At 42.0% G+C, this 18,726-nt stretch overlaps 1 protein-coding gene across 1 annotated transcript in view; it reads left to right on the forward strand.

Moving 5' to 3' along the window:
- kcnq3 (potassium voltage-gated channel, KQT-like subfamily, member 3) overlaps window positions 1–18,726 on the forward strand; it is a 416,827-nt gene that overhangs the window by 258,919 nt on the left and 139,182 nt on the right. The window contains exons 4-6 of the mRNA XM_048596129.1: window positions 8,260–8,432; window positions 12,672–12,815; window positions 18,539–18,649. Of these exons, the coding sequence (XP_048452086.1) occupies window positions 8,260–8,432; window positions 12,672–12,815; window positions 18,539–18,649 (428 nt within the window). The remainder of the gene's footprint in view (window positions 1–8,259; window positions 8,433–12,671; window positions 12,816–18,538; window positions 18,650–18,726) is intronic.

Consider the following 18,726-nt stretch of genomic DNA (forward strand, 5'->3'; position numbering starts at 1 on the left):
CACCGGACCCGAAACGTTAACTCTGTTTTCACCTTCACAGATGCTGCGAGACCTGCTGAGCTTTTCCAGCAACTTTGTTTTTGTCACAGAAAATGACCATTTATTGTAACACATTTACCTTTAACATTAGGAAAGGATTTCTAATCTACTAGTATGTGACTTAAATTATACCCATTCAAAAACTCCAAAAACATATGTACACATTCACATTTGTGATTTCTTTCCTCTTTATTTTTCTGACATTATATTCTATGTTTTGGTTTATTTTTCTGTGTTTTAAGATGGTGCCGGAGAGAGGTGACACTATACAACACTTTTCAACATATTTTGTAACAAAATATAGGTGATAATAAATAAAAGACAGCTAATTTGTTACAAATATTAGGGGTGGGAAAAGAATGTAGACAGGCTAAGCAAAACTCCAAAGATCAAAAGTCCAGATTTTAAGGATGGGTTAGATTGTCTCACACAGTTCCTCTTGATTTCTAACACTGGTGGACACGCTATTGTTTGTAAAGCAATGGTCATTCTTCACTTTGATAATTGAACCAGGAAACCTAGATTCTTTTACACTTGCTTGGTTTTTCTGACTTTTCCCCACGCAGGAGTGAGATGGAGTAATAGATATTTTCACTTGGCAGGCTCTGGATGTCTGCGGCTCCTCTTGCACTTACAAACTTATTAACAAACTGCAGCCCAACCAAAGTGCTGTCATCAGTCTGAATTTCCTTAACTCAAAGACTCTTGGTGCCATTCAGCCTCAAAGTATACCCCTCACTGGTTGGAAAAGCAACATTGTCTTGTACAGCTAAAAATATACACCACACAACCCATGTTTTTGTTTCAAATTGCAAAACTCTCCTGGTATTTCAACTGTACAGCAGTCCAATTTATATTTCAGCTTATAGTGGATATATAGCACAGAGGTGATGCTAATAAATACTGCATCTGCATTGCATCTTAGGATTTGTATGGTAACAAAATAATGCTGAGAATTACAGTGCTCACTGTTATTAATATGTAAGTTGGACAGCAACTTCTGGTTAATAAATGTGTACACTTGAATGTGTCAATCAGGAATTTTGTATTCAAGATGCCCTACTCTTTCAGAAGTAACACAGTGTGGAGCTGGAGGAACACAGCAAGGCAGGCAGCATCAGAGGAGCAGGAAAGCTGACGTTTCGGGTCAGGACCCTTCTTCAGAAATGGGGGAGGGGAAGGGCGCTCTGAAATAAATAGAGAGGTGGGGTTCGGGCTGGGGAAGGTAGGTGGGATGGTGATAGGGGAGTGCAGGTAGGTAGCGGTGGGAGGAGCGGATAGGTGGGAGAGAAGACGGACAGGTCAAGGAGGCGGGGATGAGAGGGAGGGTTGGTCATGGGATGAGGCCGGGGGTGGGAAGATTTTGAAGCTAGTAAAGTCCACATTGAGACCATTGGGTTGTAGGCTCCCAAGGTGGAATATGACGCGCTGGTCCTCCAGTTTCTGCGTGGCATCGTTGTGACACTGGAGGAAGTCCAGGATGGACATGTTGTCCAGGGAGTAGGAGGGGGAGTTGAAGTGGTTTGCGACCGGAAGGTGTTGTCGTTTGTCGCGAACCGAGCACAGGTGCTCCACAAAGCGGTCATCGAGCCTCCACTTAGTCTCACCGATGTAGAGGAGGCCACATCGGGAACAGCGGATAGAATAGACCACATTAGTGGATGTGCAGGTGAACATCTGTTTAATGTGGAAGGTTTTTTTGGGGCCTGGGATGGAGGTGAGGGGGGAGGTGTAGGGGCAGGTGAAGCACCTCCTGCGGTTGCAGGGAAAGATGCCGGAGGTGGTGGGGCTGGTGGGGAGTGTGGAGTGGACAAGGGAGTCGCGGAGAGAGCGGTCCCTCCGGAAGGCAGATAGGGGTGGGGAGGGAAATATATCCTTCGTACTAGGGTCAGATTGCAGGTGGCGGAAGTGGCGGAGAATGATGCGCTGAATCCAGAGGTTAATGCAGTGATACGTGAGGACAAGGGGATTCTGTCTTTGTTTTTATTGTTGGGAGGGGCTACGAGGGCAGAGGTGCGAGAAATGCAAGAGATGCTGTCGAGGGCGTTTTCAATCACTGAAGTGGGGGAAGTTGCGGTCCTTGAAACACTTCAGAAGTTGTGTAATGATGATTAAATCTATTAAAATATTAAAATACACAGATGGTTATAAAGTTGCAGGGCTTAGCTGCTATTTACACCCCAAACTCACAAGCAAATCTTGAGGCTTGTACATCCCAAATAAGTACTCTTTTAAACAAGGGGATAAATTTTAATTATGGGCAAACAAGGTATCTGGCACCGAAATTTTTTTTTTTATATAATTGTGATATACGTTCTTCAGATTTTGAATATTGTTGGAGATTTTCTTTTTAAAAATTATGTTTTTACATTCCTTTATGTTTAGGTCTACCTTCCATTCTTTATTTCTTCCATTCTTCCTTCTCTCCTCCTTCCTTGTTTCTACTTACAAGGAGTTCTGCTATAACACGATTGTTGTGTTTCAGCACAACACCACGTAATAGAAAATCGTGCTATAGAAATCATGCTCGCGCTATCATGCAGTACTGACCATTGCTAGGGTTTGCGGTGACAAAACTCTATTCTGTCCTATGGGAAAAGCAGGGTTAGGGGCACAAAGGACACATAAAAGTTATATTTGCCAAAATTCTTCTTCATCTGTGTAGCTTCATTCTTACAGCTGAAGTTATATGACAGTTTATCAGACAGGTGATGCTGCAAAGAGGCAATACATTTACGAATCTGACCTTGTATTTGCAATTAAGTGACAGCTGGGCTTTAAATAGAGTTCTGTCACCGCAAACGCCAGCAATGGTCAGTACTGTATGATAGTGCGAGTATGAGCCAAAAGAGGGAGGCAATGGCCTAGTGGTATTATTGCTGGACTGTTAATGCAGAGACCCAGATAATATTCTGTAGAACCAGGTTTGAATCCAAGTTGGAATTTGAATTTTTAAAAAAAATCTGGACCATGATTCCATTGTCGATTTGGTTCACGAATGCCCTTTAGGGAAGTAAATCTGCCATACTTACCTGGTCTGGCCTACATGTGACTCCAGACCCACAACACTGTTGTTGCCTCTTAACTGCTCTCTGGGCAATTAGAAATGGGCAATAAATGCTGCCTAGCCAGCGACGCCCCCATCCCGTGAATGAATAAAGGAAAAAATGTGCAAAATTGTGTTGGATAGAGCTCACAGCCAGCAACCCTCCATGAAACACTCCCGAAATTGACACATCAGCCATTTTTAGTAAAATTCCCTCCTACATTTAAATGCTGATCTGACCTGACATTCCATCTGACTTCTGGATTGATTTTCAGATAAGTGAAGCAGAGAAATCTGACCTTTTTATATAATGCTGATGCATTTAATGTGTTCAGCATAAACTCTTCAAAGTAAGACTTCACATATTTTCCTAATAAGACAGTTGTTCTCTGTGTGACATTATATTTGAGGTTTATGACATACAATCCATACTCGATGGAATCACATTATAGCCAACACGAGTTTATGTTTTACAAATACTGTTCCCCTATTTGTCAATCATGTTATAGCCAATTCATGTTGCTGGAACATGCGTTATAGGAGAACTCCCTGTATTTCACTTTTTGCACTAAATATCCTGGCTGTTCCAGGTTTTGATTCCGTGCTACTGGTTAACAATTCAGTGTTCTGACTGGTTACAGAGATATAGACATGATTTTCATCTTGGAGGCGGGAATCGGGTATCAAGAATTTTCCTGATCTTGTAATTCTGCCTCAATACCAGCAGTGCTACAGCTCCTGGGGGTTGGGACAGGCCCTGGGGGAGGCCCAACAAGGAGGCAGGTCAAAGATGAGGCAGCCAGGTTAAAAGGGCTGCTGCTTTTCTCAGAAATATTAGCCCAATTCAGATGGGTTCATTCTACTCAGTCCAAAGATGTGCAATTTAGGTGGACTGGACATGCTAAATTACCCATAGTGTTCAGGGACGTTGTAGGTTAGGTGCATTAGTCATGGGAAATGCAGGTTTAGGGGGTTGGGTCTGGATGGGATGCTCTTCGGTGGGTTGAATGGCCTGTTTCCAGTGGGGTTCTATGATGATATCACCACTGCACCCTTCACCCCGTCGACCCACGTCATTCCCTCACCATCCCTACTGTCTTCAGCCACTTACCTGGTATCCACTTTATGACAGACTTCACAAGTCTTTGAAAGCTCATACATTTCTCAAACTAAACAAACATCACTTGCACAGGCACTGGAAAAATATTTTCTTATTTGAAAAGCTTATAAATCATGAAAATAAACAACTCACTTGAATTGGCCTTAGGAAAACGATTATCCTCTCTGAAAAACAAATGGATCTATTTAAACCATCAACAGTTTTCATTTAGCAATCTAACCATCACTGCTTGACATTCAGTGGCATTACTACCACTGAATTCCCCATTGTCAATATACTGTAGGTTTTCATTGACTAGACATTGAACTGGCCTAGTCATTTAAATACTGTGTATACAGGAGCACAGGCTAAGGATCCTGCAGTGGTTAACTCCTCTTTCTGACTCCCTAAAATCTGTCCACCGCTTACAATGCAAAATCAGGAGTGTGATGGAATATTCCTGACTTGCATGGAAGGATACAGCTCCAACAACACTCAATGACATCATCCAGGACAAAGCAGCCCAGTTCAATGGCATCACATCCACAAGCATCCATACCCTCCACCACCAATGCTTAGCAGCAGCAGCAGTGTATACTATCCACAACATGCAATGCAGAAATTCACCCAGGCTCCTTACATAGCATCTTCCAAAACCATAACCACTACCATCTAGAAGGACAAGGGGAATAGATACATGGAACATAAGCACCTGCAACGTCCCTCTAAGCCACTCATCACCCTAACTGGAAATATATCTTCATTCTGTACACAGACAGACAGACACACACACAGACAGACAGACGGGTAGACACACACACACACAGACAGACAGGCAGACAGACACACATACACACACACACACACACAGACAGACAGACAGACACACACACACACACTCATTTTGGATGTACTTAACCAAATAGACGGCAGCTGTTTGAGAAATAAGCTCATCACCACCTTCTCAAGGACAATTAGGGATGGAAAGTTAATGCTGACTGAGCCAGTGTGGTTAAGGCTAGGGTTAGATGAATGAATGAATTGTTTAAAAGTGGCCATTACAACAAAGATTTTGTTTTTACCTAGGCAGTAGAAACGCTTAGATCCTGCAGTAGAGGCAGTAGGTAGATAATAGTTAACACTTATGGAATGACTCCCTCTATTTCAAGTGTTACACATTCCTTTCAAGCGAAAGAACACAACAGGAAAAGTGACCCAACTATGGCTAACAAAACAAAGATAATATCAGATCCAAAGAAGAGTCATTTAAGTTGCTAGAGAAAAGGAGCAAGCCTGAGGACTGGGAGCAGTTTCAAATTCAGCAAAAGAGGATTATGAAGTTTATTTTGGGAAAGAGAATACGAGAATAAGGAATATGTGCAAGGAACATAAAAGCAGACCGTAAGCACTTGTAAAAGAATATAATAAGAAAAAATTAACGAAGACTAAAATTGACCCTTCAGAGTCTGAAACAGGAGAGTTCATATAGAGAACAAGGAAATGGTAATACAGCTAAACTTTAGTTCTATCTTCATGGAAAAACTCACAGATAACTTCCCAGAAAGCCTAGTGAATCAAAGTCCATTGGGAAGAAAGAATTGAAGGAGATTAGCATGAATGAAAAAAAAAGTGCTGGAGAAATGAATGGAATTGAAAGCTGATTAATTTCCAGGGCCTATAATCTCCGTCATACAAACATATAAGCAGGGGCAGAAACAAAAATAGAAATTGCTGGAAAAGCTCAGCAGGTCTGCAGCAACTATGGAAAGAAATCAGAATTAACGTTTTGGGTCCAGTGACTCTTCCTGAGAACTCAAGGAGCAGAACTAGGCCATTTGGCTCCTTGAGCCTGCTCTGTTTGTGTTTCATATTCCACATTCTCATCTACCCCTAATAACCCATGATTACTTTGTCTATCTCCTCTTCAAACATGTGCAACACCACCCTCCCAGAAAAAAGCCACCACCTTATCAGGTAGAGAATTCCAAAGTTGAACAACGTCTCAGAGACCATCTTTGTACTAAAAGGATGACTCCTAATTTTTAAACAGTGCCCTCTAGTTTTGGACTGGCCCACAAGAGAAAATGACCTTTCCATATCCACCCTGTCAAGGCCATTCAGGATCTTATACATTTCAATCAATTCACCGCTCACTCTTCTAAATTCCTTTGGAAACAAGCCTAGCCTATTCCAACCTATCCTGACAAGACAGCCCACTCTCTCCAGGCATCGATTTAGTAAACCTCCTCCCAGCTGATTCCAATGCTTTTGCATCTTTCCACTTATATGCACAAATTGACCGAAACTGCACACTATATTGAGGGTGTGGTCTCATCAATACTCTGTGCAAGTAAAGCATAATATCCTTACTTTTATCCCAGGGGGCTAAACGTGGTGATCTTGGAAATGACAGATGTGCTGGATGTCATCTACCATAATTCTTTAGAATTGGGTCAGCTGTGTGTCTATATCACTGGAGTTTAGATGAATGAGAGGGAATCTCATTGAAATGTGTAAAATGCCAACAGGGCTGAACAGACAAGATGCTGGGATGATGTTCCTCATGGCTGGGGCTACAGAACAAGGGGTCACAATCTCAGAATATGTGGGAGACCATTTAGGACTAAGATCTATCTTCACAAAAAGGGTAGCAAACTTGTGGAATTCCCTACCACAGGTGGCTGTGTAGGCCATGTCATTGAATATATTTAAGAAAGAAATAGATAGATCTCTAGAGGCTAAAGGTATCAAGGGGTATGGCGTGAGAGTGGGACTATGGTGGTGAGGCACAAGATCAGTCATGATCATGTTGAATTATGGAAGAGGCTAACACTCTGTACTGGACGTTTATAGGCTCCAGTCAAAATGAAAGAACATACAAACTTGTCTTCAGCTGCAACCCAACAGAGGTTTTATTCTGTAGCTTTTGCACTCTATAACAGCTCAACACAAGTCTGCAACCTGGCTGATGACTCACAAGTGTGACTTATCTCTTAAAGGAACATTGTCCCAACATAACATACACCAACTATAATAAAACAGCTGAATGCTGAATGGCCAACTCTTATTTGGGTTGGGTAGAAAGTTGAATTGTAAAACAAAACTGAAATAGGAACCTAGTTGACCTTCAGCATATCTACATCCATTTAGATGGAAGTGGGATGTGGGACCACTAATCAATCCATTGATAGCAGTAAGGTGAACTGCTGTAACCATTGGAGTTGATTGCTGCCTCCATTTGATTAATGTTTTCTGTTTACAGTCCATCGTGACCTCATTTCCTGGGTCTTGTTGAACCACAGAATGGTAACAGCACAGAATAAAACCAATTAGCCCATTGGTACCTGTGCCAGTTTGCAGAAAGACCTACTTGCTTGGTTGTCCATCCTAGTTGCCATTTAATCGGCACAGATAATCCCGAGCTTTTGGTCGCCTGACATATTACTTGCTTTATAAAAACCGAAGGAACGGCAGATGCTGTAAATCAGGAACAAAAACAGACGTTGCTGGAAAAGTTTAGCAGGGCTGGCAGCAACTGTGAATTAAAATCAGAGTTAACGTTTCAGGCCCAGTGACCCGAAGGACCTGGAGGAAGGGTCACCGGACCCGAAACATTAACTCTGATTTTTCTTCACAGATGCTGCCAGACCCACTGAGCTTTTCCAGCAACTTCTGTTTTTATTACTTGCTTTAATCGATTTAGTGATTGTGTTAAGGATTAGATATTCACCAGGACATAGAGTAATTCCTTTTCCGTTCTTCAAAAATAGTGTCATGGGATTTTTTGCATCCCTTTCAGAGGGTAGCTCAGGCCTTGATTTAACAGTTTACCTTAAAGGCAATTCAGCTCTGACAGTTCAGCAGTCCTTCAGCCTATATCCTACTTTCAAATGCTTGAAGTGGGACTTGAATCTGCAAACTTTTGATTCCTGGGAGACGGGACTACCAGCTGATCTTCAGCTAAGGCAGAGGCAGACTTCCAAAGAATCTGATTTAAAGCATTCTTGAAGTTTTGTTGGCTGGATATAATCAAGCTTTTGTTTACATCCCAGTACTTTTTTTTATATTTGCCTAGACATCATCGTCCTGATTGGCTCTGTGGTGATTGTTGCTGTGGGGACATTGCAGAACATAGTAGCAACATCACTGCGAAGCTTACGTTTTCTACAAATACTGCGCATGTTGCGAATGGACCGGAGAGGAGGCACGTGGAAGCTTTTAGGATCAGCTATTTGCTCTCACAGCAAGGTATGGGACTAATTCAAACACAGTCATTGTCATATTCGTTAACTAAAGGCTCGCATTTAATACCTGTTCTTATTTCTGCTGTCTGCAGTTTCTTTCCTCTGATGAAATCCACGCAGAAGCTGCTTTTCATTTTCCAACAGCTCTCTTATGGCTCTCTCATAACGTTTCCTCTCAATTTGTCACCTTGTATAAAAATATTGAAAGAAACAAATGGAGCAAAAATATTCTTGGCAGGCAGAAGTGTGAAAGGTTTCGATCTAATAAATGTAGCCAAGACTATAAATTAAACTGAGCGGGATTGATCATGTGTGTATAGAAATGTTTGAAATTCAAATTTTGTTGGATAAAAGGAAATACCTCGTATCTTGCCCAAAATTGCTTTATGTGTTGTACCCACAGGGTAATCCAATAACATTTATTCGATCTCAATACTGACCAGAACCATTTTTAGGAATGCTTCAAAATCATGGCATTATAGGGAATTGGTACTGGAATACACTCCACAGTGCAAGTTCTCCAATATTCAATCTTAGATGAACTTAATCAATATGAAGGTTCATCAATATTTAAATGATTTTGGCCACTTAACTGTAAATCTGGCAGCACAGAGCAAGCAACATCTGTTTCATGGAGGAGAATTGGCGGTGGCAGGTGGGTTGGGGAATGTTGTAAAGTGGGCAGGGACTGGACCAAGGGAGAAAAGACTGAGTCAGGGTAGGAAGAGATGAGTTCTGTGGGGCAGGAACTGGTAGAAACAATGGGTCTGCCTGGGCAGTCCTGTTTGTGGATTTTGGGAAGGAGGTAGAAGCAAGCTGTGCAGGGTTGGCTACCATCAGCCTGGAGAGATTGGGGGGCGGGGTGGGGGATATCACCAGATGAAGTTAGGTCAGTGACCAAAGTTGACACAATGGTCAGATATTTCATCATGGGATCATAGTCCAGGGAGAGATAGGACGAGGTATCCGAGAGCTGACGCTGAACCTCTGCAATGTAGAGGTCAGGCTGCCAGACAGCCAGCAGTTTTTGCAAATTGGCCTTAAAGATCATTTCTTTTCTAGAGTGACACGATGGCTCATAAGTGAAGAAACTGAAGGTTGTCACAGAAGGTCATAGATTCTCCAAGAGGAGACCGTTCAAGACATCCTTGAATATAAGAGTGTGAAAGTGAATCCCATTGTCAGCACTAATACCATCCCATGTCTGATTCATTTTCTCATTCTTCCTTTCAGTGAAACATTCAATGACACGTTGATTATCACACATAGCTTGTGTCTTGTAAAGGGATCTCTTTGTGATGATATGGATTCAAAAACTGGAATTGTAGAGTTTGCTCTTCATAGAATCCCTACAGTGTGGAAACAGGCCCTTCAGCCCAACAAGTCCACACCAAACCTCAGACCATCCCACCCAGACCCATCACCCAATAACCCACCTCTTCCTGAACACTATGGGCAATCCACCTAACCTGCACATCTTTGGACTGTGGGAGGAAACCCACGCAGACATGGGGAGAATGTGCAAACTCCACACAAACAGTTGCCTGAGGGTGGAATTGAACCCGGGTCCCTGGCGCTGTGAGGCAGCAGTGCTAACCACTGAGCCACCTCCCAGTTATTGGAAACTTGAAGTCTTTCTCAGAAACATTTGTAAGTATCAGCAGATCAGTGAAGGTGGAATTATTGAGTTTAACCAGATTTCAGCACATGAGTCACACACAGCAAAGTAGATAAGAGTACAGGGTTGGTCATGCTGTTGTCTCAGCCACCTATTTGACAAGTGTGGGCTGATTTGACACTGCATTCCTTTGTAAATCTTGAAGGAAACAGAGGAGTAAATGTTGCTTGTGGCATTGACCTGGATTGCCATTGGCTATGCTGCCCCTGTAGTTCATAATGGGTGCAAAAACTCTGCAGCAGATGGCACAGCCCTGTAACTGCGTCCTGTTGCCTCAGAGTTTCTAGTCTCTGGTCCCCTCAGTTATTGCCAAGTCTGTCAGGGTCTGCAGATATGGTTGACAGTATGTGGCAGCTATGCGTAGTCATGTTGAGTGACTAACACACAAGCTGTTGACAATGTTGACACCTAATGAGATCCAGCAGTGATTGTGGAGGATTGTCCTGGATGTACTGTACAGCCATGTGTGATGACAAGGCAGAACTGTAGTCCAACATGGTGCATGTGACATTTTCAGGAATAACATCAGTGGAGCCTCCAGTTGCAAACTGAGTCAGGGTTTTTTTTCTTTCATGGGATGTGGGCATTGCTGGCACAGTCGACATTTGTTAATAATCCCAAAATACCCTTGAGAAGGTGCCTATGAGTGAGCTTTTTGAACTGCAGCAGTCCATCTGTCTCATGAATGTTGCTATGGAGACTCTGACCTTTAATATACAACCGGACCTATTATATAGTTTCAAGATGTTGGAAATGTGTTGTTGACACAGTGTTTAACTAATCTTAGAGGTGTTCAGGGATTATTCCAAAAACTAAACAGTGAATACTATTGTCCGGAATGTTTCCAGTAATGAAAGTAATACCACAACTGACTAAGCTGCCAGAGCCCCATGTAGTTTCCTAGGACTGAGAAAATCTCTAACAAGTGCTCGCCTAACCAGCAACATCTATATCTGAATGAATATTGAAACAGTGCAAGGCCAGCTGCTGGTTAGTTTCCCATCACCAAGAAAAGGCACAATATTTTATGGAGATAAAATATTGATGATAGTGGACGATAGTTACAAAATAAGCATCACATTAAAGAGGCAAAATCACTTCCAAAACTAATTAGCTAATTAAAGCCTTCAGCCAAATCCTGGGTCTTCAGAGGGTAAATGCTGGAGTGAAATAGAGGAAGATAGAGTCACCATAAAAGTGTCTCAGCCCCTTCCTCTGTTCCCCCCCCTTTCCCTCAGTATGGGGTCACCATAGAGTTATTAAACAGTAAAACTTACACTGGCTGCCACAACTTACAGCAGGCAGAGAAGAAGGGCCACAAGGTAAAGAGTGTAGAGGGCAGTTGGGAATTGCATTTTCCCTTATTCTCCACCGTGATCCTTCCTGAAATTGGACTGGATCATGGGAGAGTGTAACTGAAGATGGCAGCGGGGACCACAGCATTAGGCTTCTGAGTGCAGGGCTTGGCCACTCATGGGCTCATGCGGTGGGTTCTGCCCGATCCACACAGCTTCATCACTGTCTTTCCAGCTCGGTCACTTTTCTGTTTGGTTCTAGTTACCCTGGGGCCTCCTCCTGCAGGATGCCGGGCCCCCAGATATCTCTAATCCTGCTCCACCTCAGGTGGCAGCGACGGAAGACAAGCCAGGACCCGTCGGTCGATGTCCAATGTTGGAGGAGGTATGCGACCCCGCAGTGTGACCGTTACCTGGACCCCAGGGAGAATGTCGGATAGTGTCAACTTAAGGAGCAGAGACCGTGAAGTCTACAGAGAGAGAAAGATGAACTTTTCAACCTGTTTCAGTAACATCAATTTAATATTAATTTATTCAGTATTTTACAACTTGTACAATTTATTCATTAATTTATTCTGTAATCCAAGATGGCGCTGGAGCGTGACGACATTATCCCTTTCACCGTACAGGAAACAATATTGAATTATTAAATCAAACCCTGTAAGTTATTGAGAAGAATGGTTCCGGTGAAGAAGTGTAGCCTGCACTTTTTCTGCTCATCATCTATACACAACTGGAGATAAAGTTTGATTTTAAAATTTTCCAACAAGGATGTGTATATCTATGAAATATAGGGACGGTGACAGTGATTCTACGAAGGTGAATTTGCCCTGATAAAATCGTCACTTAAAGTTTCAAATAACGAGTTACTGTCGTGTAACGTAGAGAATATTCTGACTCATCCTGTCACCCTCACTTACTAAAATGAAAGGAAAGTAAATTACAAGACTGTATTAAGGCTTATTCTGTGCTATTGGAATTTGTCCATATAAACATTTTTGAGTTATTGAGTGGATTGATGTTGTAGTAGTTCAAGATAGCACCTCCAGTTGAGTGGAGCATTGTGTATTTATGAACAAAAACAAAAATGGTTCTGAGGAAGAGCCACCGGACCTGAAACGTTAACTGATTTTTTTCTTCACAGAACCTGCTAAGCTTTTCCAGCAACTTCTGTTTTTGTTCCTGATTTATAACATCCGCAGTTCTTTATGTTTTCGTTGTGTATTTATGACCTATGAAGGAAATAACAGATCTTTTCTATGTTTGTCAGGAACTCATCACTGCCTGGTACATAGGATTTCTGTCACTCATTCTGGCCTCGTTCCTGGTTTACCTGGTTGAAAAAGACGATAATGATGCCAGAAACAGTACACAGGACTTTAATACCTATGCAGATGCATTGTGGTGGGGTTTGGTAAGTGCTGCCACTGCTACTTTTCAGCCATGACAGTGGAAGTTTACTGGAGTTTTATGAAGTTATTTGTTCATGGGATGTGAGTGTCGCTGGTAAGACTAGTATTTAATGTCCATCCTAACTGCCTTTAAGAGATTGGAGGTGAGCCTGCTTTTTGAACTGTTCAAGACCATGTAGGATTTGAACACACAGTTGCCAGCGAAGGAGTTGCCCCAGGTGCCTTGTTGACCAATGAATACAATCTGTATTGACATTGTAATATTCTTTTACAATTTTTAAAAACTGTCACTCTGTTCCCTAATTTTCTCAGCTATAGAGCAATCCTTCTATCTTCTCAATTATCTTTTCCTTAGGGTAACCTTTCATTCCTGATGCCCTCGTTCTGAATGTAACTCTTCCATTAATTTTATATTGCTTCTAAAACTGAGTGCGTTTTACTGAAACCAAGGCACAGATTTTCATTTCAAGGGCGAGTTTGTGGAGTCATTAGAAATCCCAGTACCACAATTTGAACTTTTAAAAATGGCTGCCTGCATTTCTGATTTTGTTCAGGGAGCAAGGCATATCAGGAATTGGACAGGAGCAATCTAATAAGGCTATCTTGTTCCCAAGGTGGGCTGGGTTGGTATCCTGCCTGGTGTCTCTGGCACTGCAGGCAAACTTTAAAGCTAAAGGTTTGAACAGAATCCTGCCCTCACCACCTCATTCACTGTGCTCCATCCATATGCCATGCAGCAAACTCTGTGGCCTGTTATAACCTATGCCACCCTTTGCTCATCTACCTGTCCCCATTGCACAATGGCCTCGATGCCAACCCATGCCTCTGCAGCCACCATGGTTTCTGCCACCACATTTGCCCTCAGTCATTTGGGACCAACTCATCTGCCACCTGCTGCTCTTTACTCGTCCCAAATCAAGTGTCATCCGGCATGGGTATTAATTAGCAGTCTTTGGACAGAAAATAAAGTTTCCTATCTCTTGATTTCACTTGGAAAACAAAGCACACTCTCATTGATGCAATACACCATGCAATACGATGATATTGCAGTAAAAGTCACCATAGTCTTACCAGACCATAGGGCTGCTCTCTCATTGGAGAGAGACAATTGGTGGTGGTTTAATTTGATGGTCACCAGGCCTCAGATGAGGGAAGAGTTTGAGAATGAGAGTCCTTCATGGTAATCTCAGCTTTATCACAATAACAATTCCTTATTTTCCATGTGCACCTTCACAATCTCAAAGAGTGCCCTACCACACTAAAGACAAGATCCAAAGGGGTACTCCTCCAATACAGGAAAAATATAAAGCCTTCCTCTAGCATATGCTATTCACACCTCATCACTCTCCCAGCCGCCCGCACACCAATTCATGAAATCTAACGCACTCTGCCTATTCCTCATCGCCCCTTGTTTGTCATGCCAACATAATATCTACTTCCACTGCCGCCCTTTCCCCTTCACCCTCCATGCCACCTTATTGAGTATCCTGGATGGGTATAACTCCAATAACAATCAAGAAACTTAACACTATCCAAGACAAAGCAACCCATTTAATTGGCACCATGTCTAACACACTGAAGATTCACTGCCTTCCGCACCAGCGCATAGCGTGTACCATGTACTCGATGTTCCACAACAACTCACCAATGGTCCTGTAACAGCATCTTACAAATCAGTGGCTTCTACTACCCAGAAAGACAAAAGTAGCTTGTACATGGGAACACCATTACCTATAGGTTCCCTCCATTATCCTGACCTAGAAATATGTCGCTGTTCTTTCACTGTCGCAGAGTCAAAATTCAGGAACTTCCTTCCTAACATACTGCGGGTGTCCCTATACCCTAAGGACTGCAGAAGAATCCACAAATACTCTTATACAAGAAAAAAAAGCTTAATATGTAAATTTCTATACAGCAGGTTACACTCTTTTGGGAGAAGCACTGTCATTCATGTTTTCTCAATATTCATTTATGGAATATCAGCATTGCTGACTTGGTCTGCATTTATTGCACATCCACAGTTGCCCTTGAGTTGATGCTGAGCTGCCTTCTTGAACTACTACAGTCCATGCGAAAAACTGGCCCAGCGATTGACATCCACCACCCACATCCTGAATGAATATATATAAAAAGAATCGGTGTAGGTAGACTCGTGGTGCTGTCAGGGAGGAGTTCAAAGGTTTTGACCCAGGAGCAGTGAAAGAATGGTGATATATTTCCAAGTCAGGATGGTGTGTGGCTTTGAAAGGAACATGAAGGAGATGGTGTTCCCATGTATCTGGTCCCCTTGTTCTAGGTGGTGGGGATCACAGGTTTGGAAGGGGCTGTCTGAGGGGCCCAGATAACTTGTTGCAGTGCATCTTGTAAATGCAGCTGCCACTATGCCTTGATGGTGAAGGGAGTCAATGTTGAAGCTTTTTGATGGGTTGTCAGTCATGCAGATTGCTTTGTCCTGGACAATGGCAGGTCTCGTGAGTATTGTTGGAGATGTGCTCATGTAGGAAAATGGAAAGTATTGTATCATGTTCCTGACTTGTGCCTTGTAGATAGTGGATAGTTTTTGAAGAGTCAGGAAGTGAATGACTCATTGCAAAATCCCTAACCACTCTCTGGTCTTGTAGCCAGAGTATTAAGATGGCTGATTTAGTTCTTTTTCTGGGTAATGGTAACCCCCACATTTTGAGACTCATTAACATTTATTAACATGTCAATGAATTACACAGTTCTAAGAGAATTATGCATCATTGATAGATATAATTTCAGTTTTAAAGCTATCAAGGGGTTTGGAAAGGCATATGGGAATATGGCATTGATGATAGAGGATGGGCCATGATCATATTGAATGGCAGTGCAGGCTCAAAGGGCTGAATGGCCTACTCCTGCTCCTAGTTTCTATGTACAGTCCTCTCCACAGTTAACTATACAAGTAACACCTGACCCTCCATCCAAAGGATGCCTCACACCCCCAACCCACACCATACCCAAAAGATGCCTAATACCAACACCTCAAAAGTATCCCTGACCCCCCAACCATAGGCTGTCCTGGAACCATATCCTTAGGAGTAGCCAACTCTCCAAAGGGGCATCCTAGCTATACAAAAGAAATATACTGAGCACAGGCTTGCCTTCCTGGTATAATCTTTGGTTTATCTGGTATAGATCTGAAGAGGTCATCCTGAACTTGAAACATTAATTCTGTTTCTGTCTCGACAAAAGTTGCCAGACCTGCTGAGTTTCTATAGCATTCTCTATGTGTGTTTCAAATCATCTTCATCCTTTAGGTTCCGCACTCCAGAGGTTCCAAGTTCAGAAGAGTCAGCTGGTCATATCAATAGCCAGCAGCCTTCAGGAAACATGTACGTCTGAACCACAGCCTGCTCCCAAGCCAGCCTCTGTGAAAATGAGAGAGGTCAGGTTGAGGTAGGAGAGAGGTGTGCAGGACCTGCAGTTTCTAGCAAATTTCAGCAGTTTTGGAAATTCCAAGGCAGAAGTGTTCTTCATCCTGATGAAAATCAGGAACTAAGTGAGTGGGCAAAAGTGTGGCAATTGGAGTTCAATATACGATATATCACTTAGGACCTTAGAAAATACTTTCTAAAATGCAAGAAGCCAAGAACTATGAAGATTTCAGCATTCAGGAACTAAAAACACTAAAACCAGTGAAAAAGTTAAGAAAGACTAATGTAATATTAAGAAACTGGGATCGAGAAGGACGACAGCAAACAACTGTTTTCACCTATGGTTAACTGCATTGGGATTATCAGGTCTGAGCACCACGCTTCAAGAAGAAAATATTGGCAAAGGCATGCAATACAGAATCATCAGAAGGAAACAATGTTAGAATGGTTAAATCACAAGGACAGGTTGAGTAAATTAGACTTGTGTGCGATTGAGTAAGATTGAGGAATTATCTAATTGTGATGTTTAAGATGAGTTTGATATTGTAGATGGTGAGAAACTACAATGGAATGTGGGTATCCACAATCACACATTGTGCACAATCTCAAAACACAGAGCCAGGCCATTCAGAGACAGTATCAGTATGTACTGCTACACACAAAGGGTAATGGAAATCTGAAACTTTCTCTTTTTCCAAAAAGTTGCTGAGGCTAGGGGTCATTGAAAATTTCAAGATCACAATTGAACCATTTTAGTTTGGCAAAATTAATGTAGCGGTATGGGACAAAGGCAGATGAATGAAGTCAAGACATTATTTTACTGTACATTTGGACAGATTCAAGGAATTGATGGATTAACTCCCATTCCCAAGTCGCTGTAATTTTAGTGATGACATAGGAAATCCTAGTCTACGGAAAGAAGTAATACTTCTCTTCACACCCCAATGTCTGAAGAACATTTTGGCAGTATGTCTGCTGATATTTCTGGGTTGCCCAGGAATCCTGCTAATTATCACCCTATTTTGTTTGGTGGTGCCTGTGCCAGCTGATATCTCATGCATGTTCCATTCTGTTTCTAAAGTGCATTCAGAATAGCCTAAATTGTGAATTTTCAATAGCTACTTTATCAATGGGCTTCATTATAGGCATTCAAAGAATCAGACACCACAAAATGAGGCCATCCAGCCTATCATATCTTGTTGACTCTTTGAAAGAACGGTCTATGTACCATCTTAAAAGTAGTCCACTTAAAGTACTTGTCCAGTTGTTTTGAAACTTCCATGGAATCTGATTCCACCCCAATCACAGAATATTCAAAATATTAACAATACTCTATGAAGAAAATTGTCCTCCTTTCCCATCTAGCTTCTGGCCAATCATTGTAAGTTAACTTGTACTTAATAGCAAGAATTACTGGATAGTGATCAGAAATCAGAACCGTGGCTGATCTGGCATTCCTGTATGTTAGTTAGTGTAGTTTCGGAATGATCACTGACTTATTTGCATGTTCAAACAGCAACAGGTTTATTATATATTGATGAAACATCTACATCTCTGGAGACTACATCATAGAGCCATTGAGGTCTCCAGCACAGAAAAAGGCCCATTGAAATTCTGCTGGTCAAAAACAACCATTTAACTGTTCTAATCCTACTCCATCTTACTGCGCTGAAGCCACAATCATTCTCCATCCAAGTATCTCAGTCATGAGTCCTGTTACAGCATCAGAGGTGCTATTCACACAGTTCCTGACATTAATGCTTCCAAGCCCAAATGTTCCACCTAACCTGTGGAGCTCAAGGCCAGTTGTAGCTGATTTAGCAGTGTCTCGCTAACATTTGGACCCAGCACAAAGTGTTGATTCAGCTTGGAATGTTTGTGGCCGATGTGGCTCACACTAAACTGTAAGGAACGGATTTGTCAAATCTCTTTGTAAACTGGTATTCTGGCAGCATTAAACCACTGCCCTTTGAGCTGCCTAAAAGATGCTTAATGAAAGCAGCTCACAAACATTCCCGCAATTCTCAGAAGTTTGACGGCTATAAGTGGACAATCAAGGATGTTACTCAAACTAAATTTGGTTGTAAGCATTCCCATTCGTTCGAATGAAACATCTATATGCCCAAAATGTTAAGCCACCTGCTTTCTTTGTAAATATGGTGACCCTTACTATTTATAGAACTTGCTATTTATTTTAGATTTCCAGCATCTCCAGCTTTCTTTTTCAATTCAGCAGAGATTACTGCAGGAAACACAATTGTTTATTATGCACCAACTATCAGGAACAATCCAAATCTGGTTGAGTAACTTTGATTTTCTTTGTACAGATTACACTGACTACAATTGGTTACGGTGACAAGACACCAAAGACTTGGGCGGGTCGTCTTTTAGCAGCAATGTTTGCTCTTGTAGGAGTGTCATTTTTTGCTTTGCCAGCTGTAAGTACTACAATGTCTGGTTTTCTATCTTTTTCATGTTGAATGATGTACAATATCCAAATTTGCATTGTGGACCC

The sequence above is a fragment of the Rhincodon typus genome, chromosome 4 (assembly GCF_021869965.1).
Source record: "Rhincodon typus isolate 14 chromosome 4, sRhiTyp1.1, whole genome shotgun sequence".
NCBI classification, from domain to species: Eukaryota; Metazoa; Chordata; class Chondrichthyes; order Orectolobiformes; family Rhincodontidae; genus Rhincodon; species Rhincodon typus.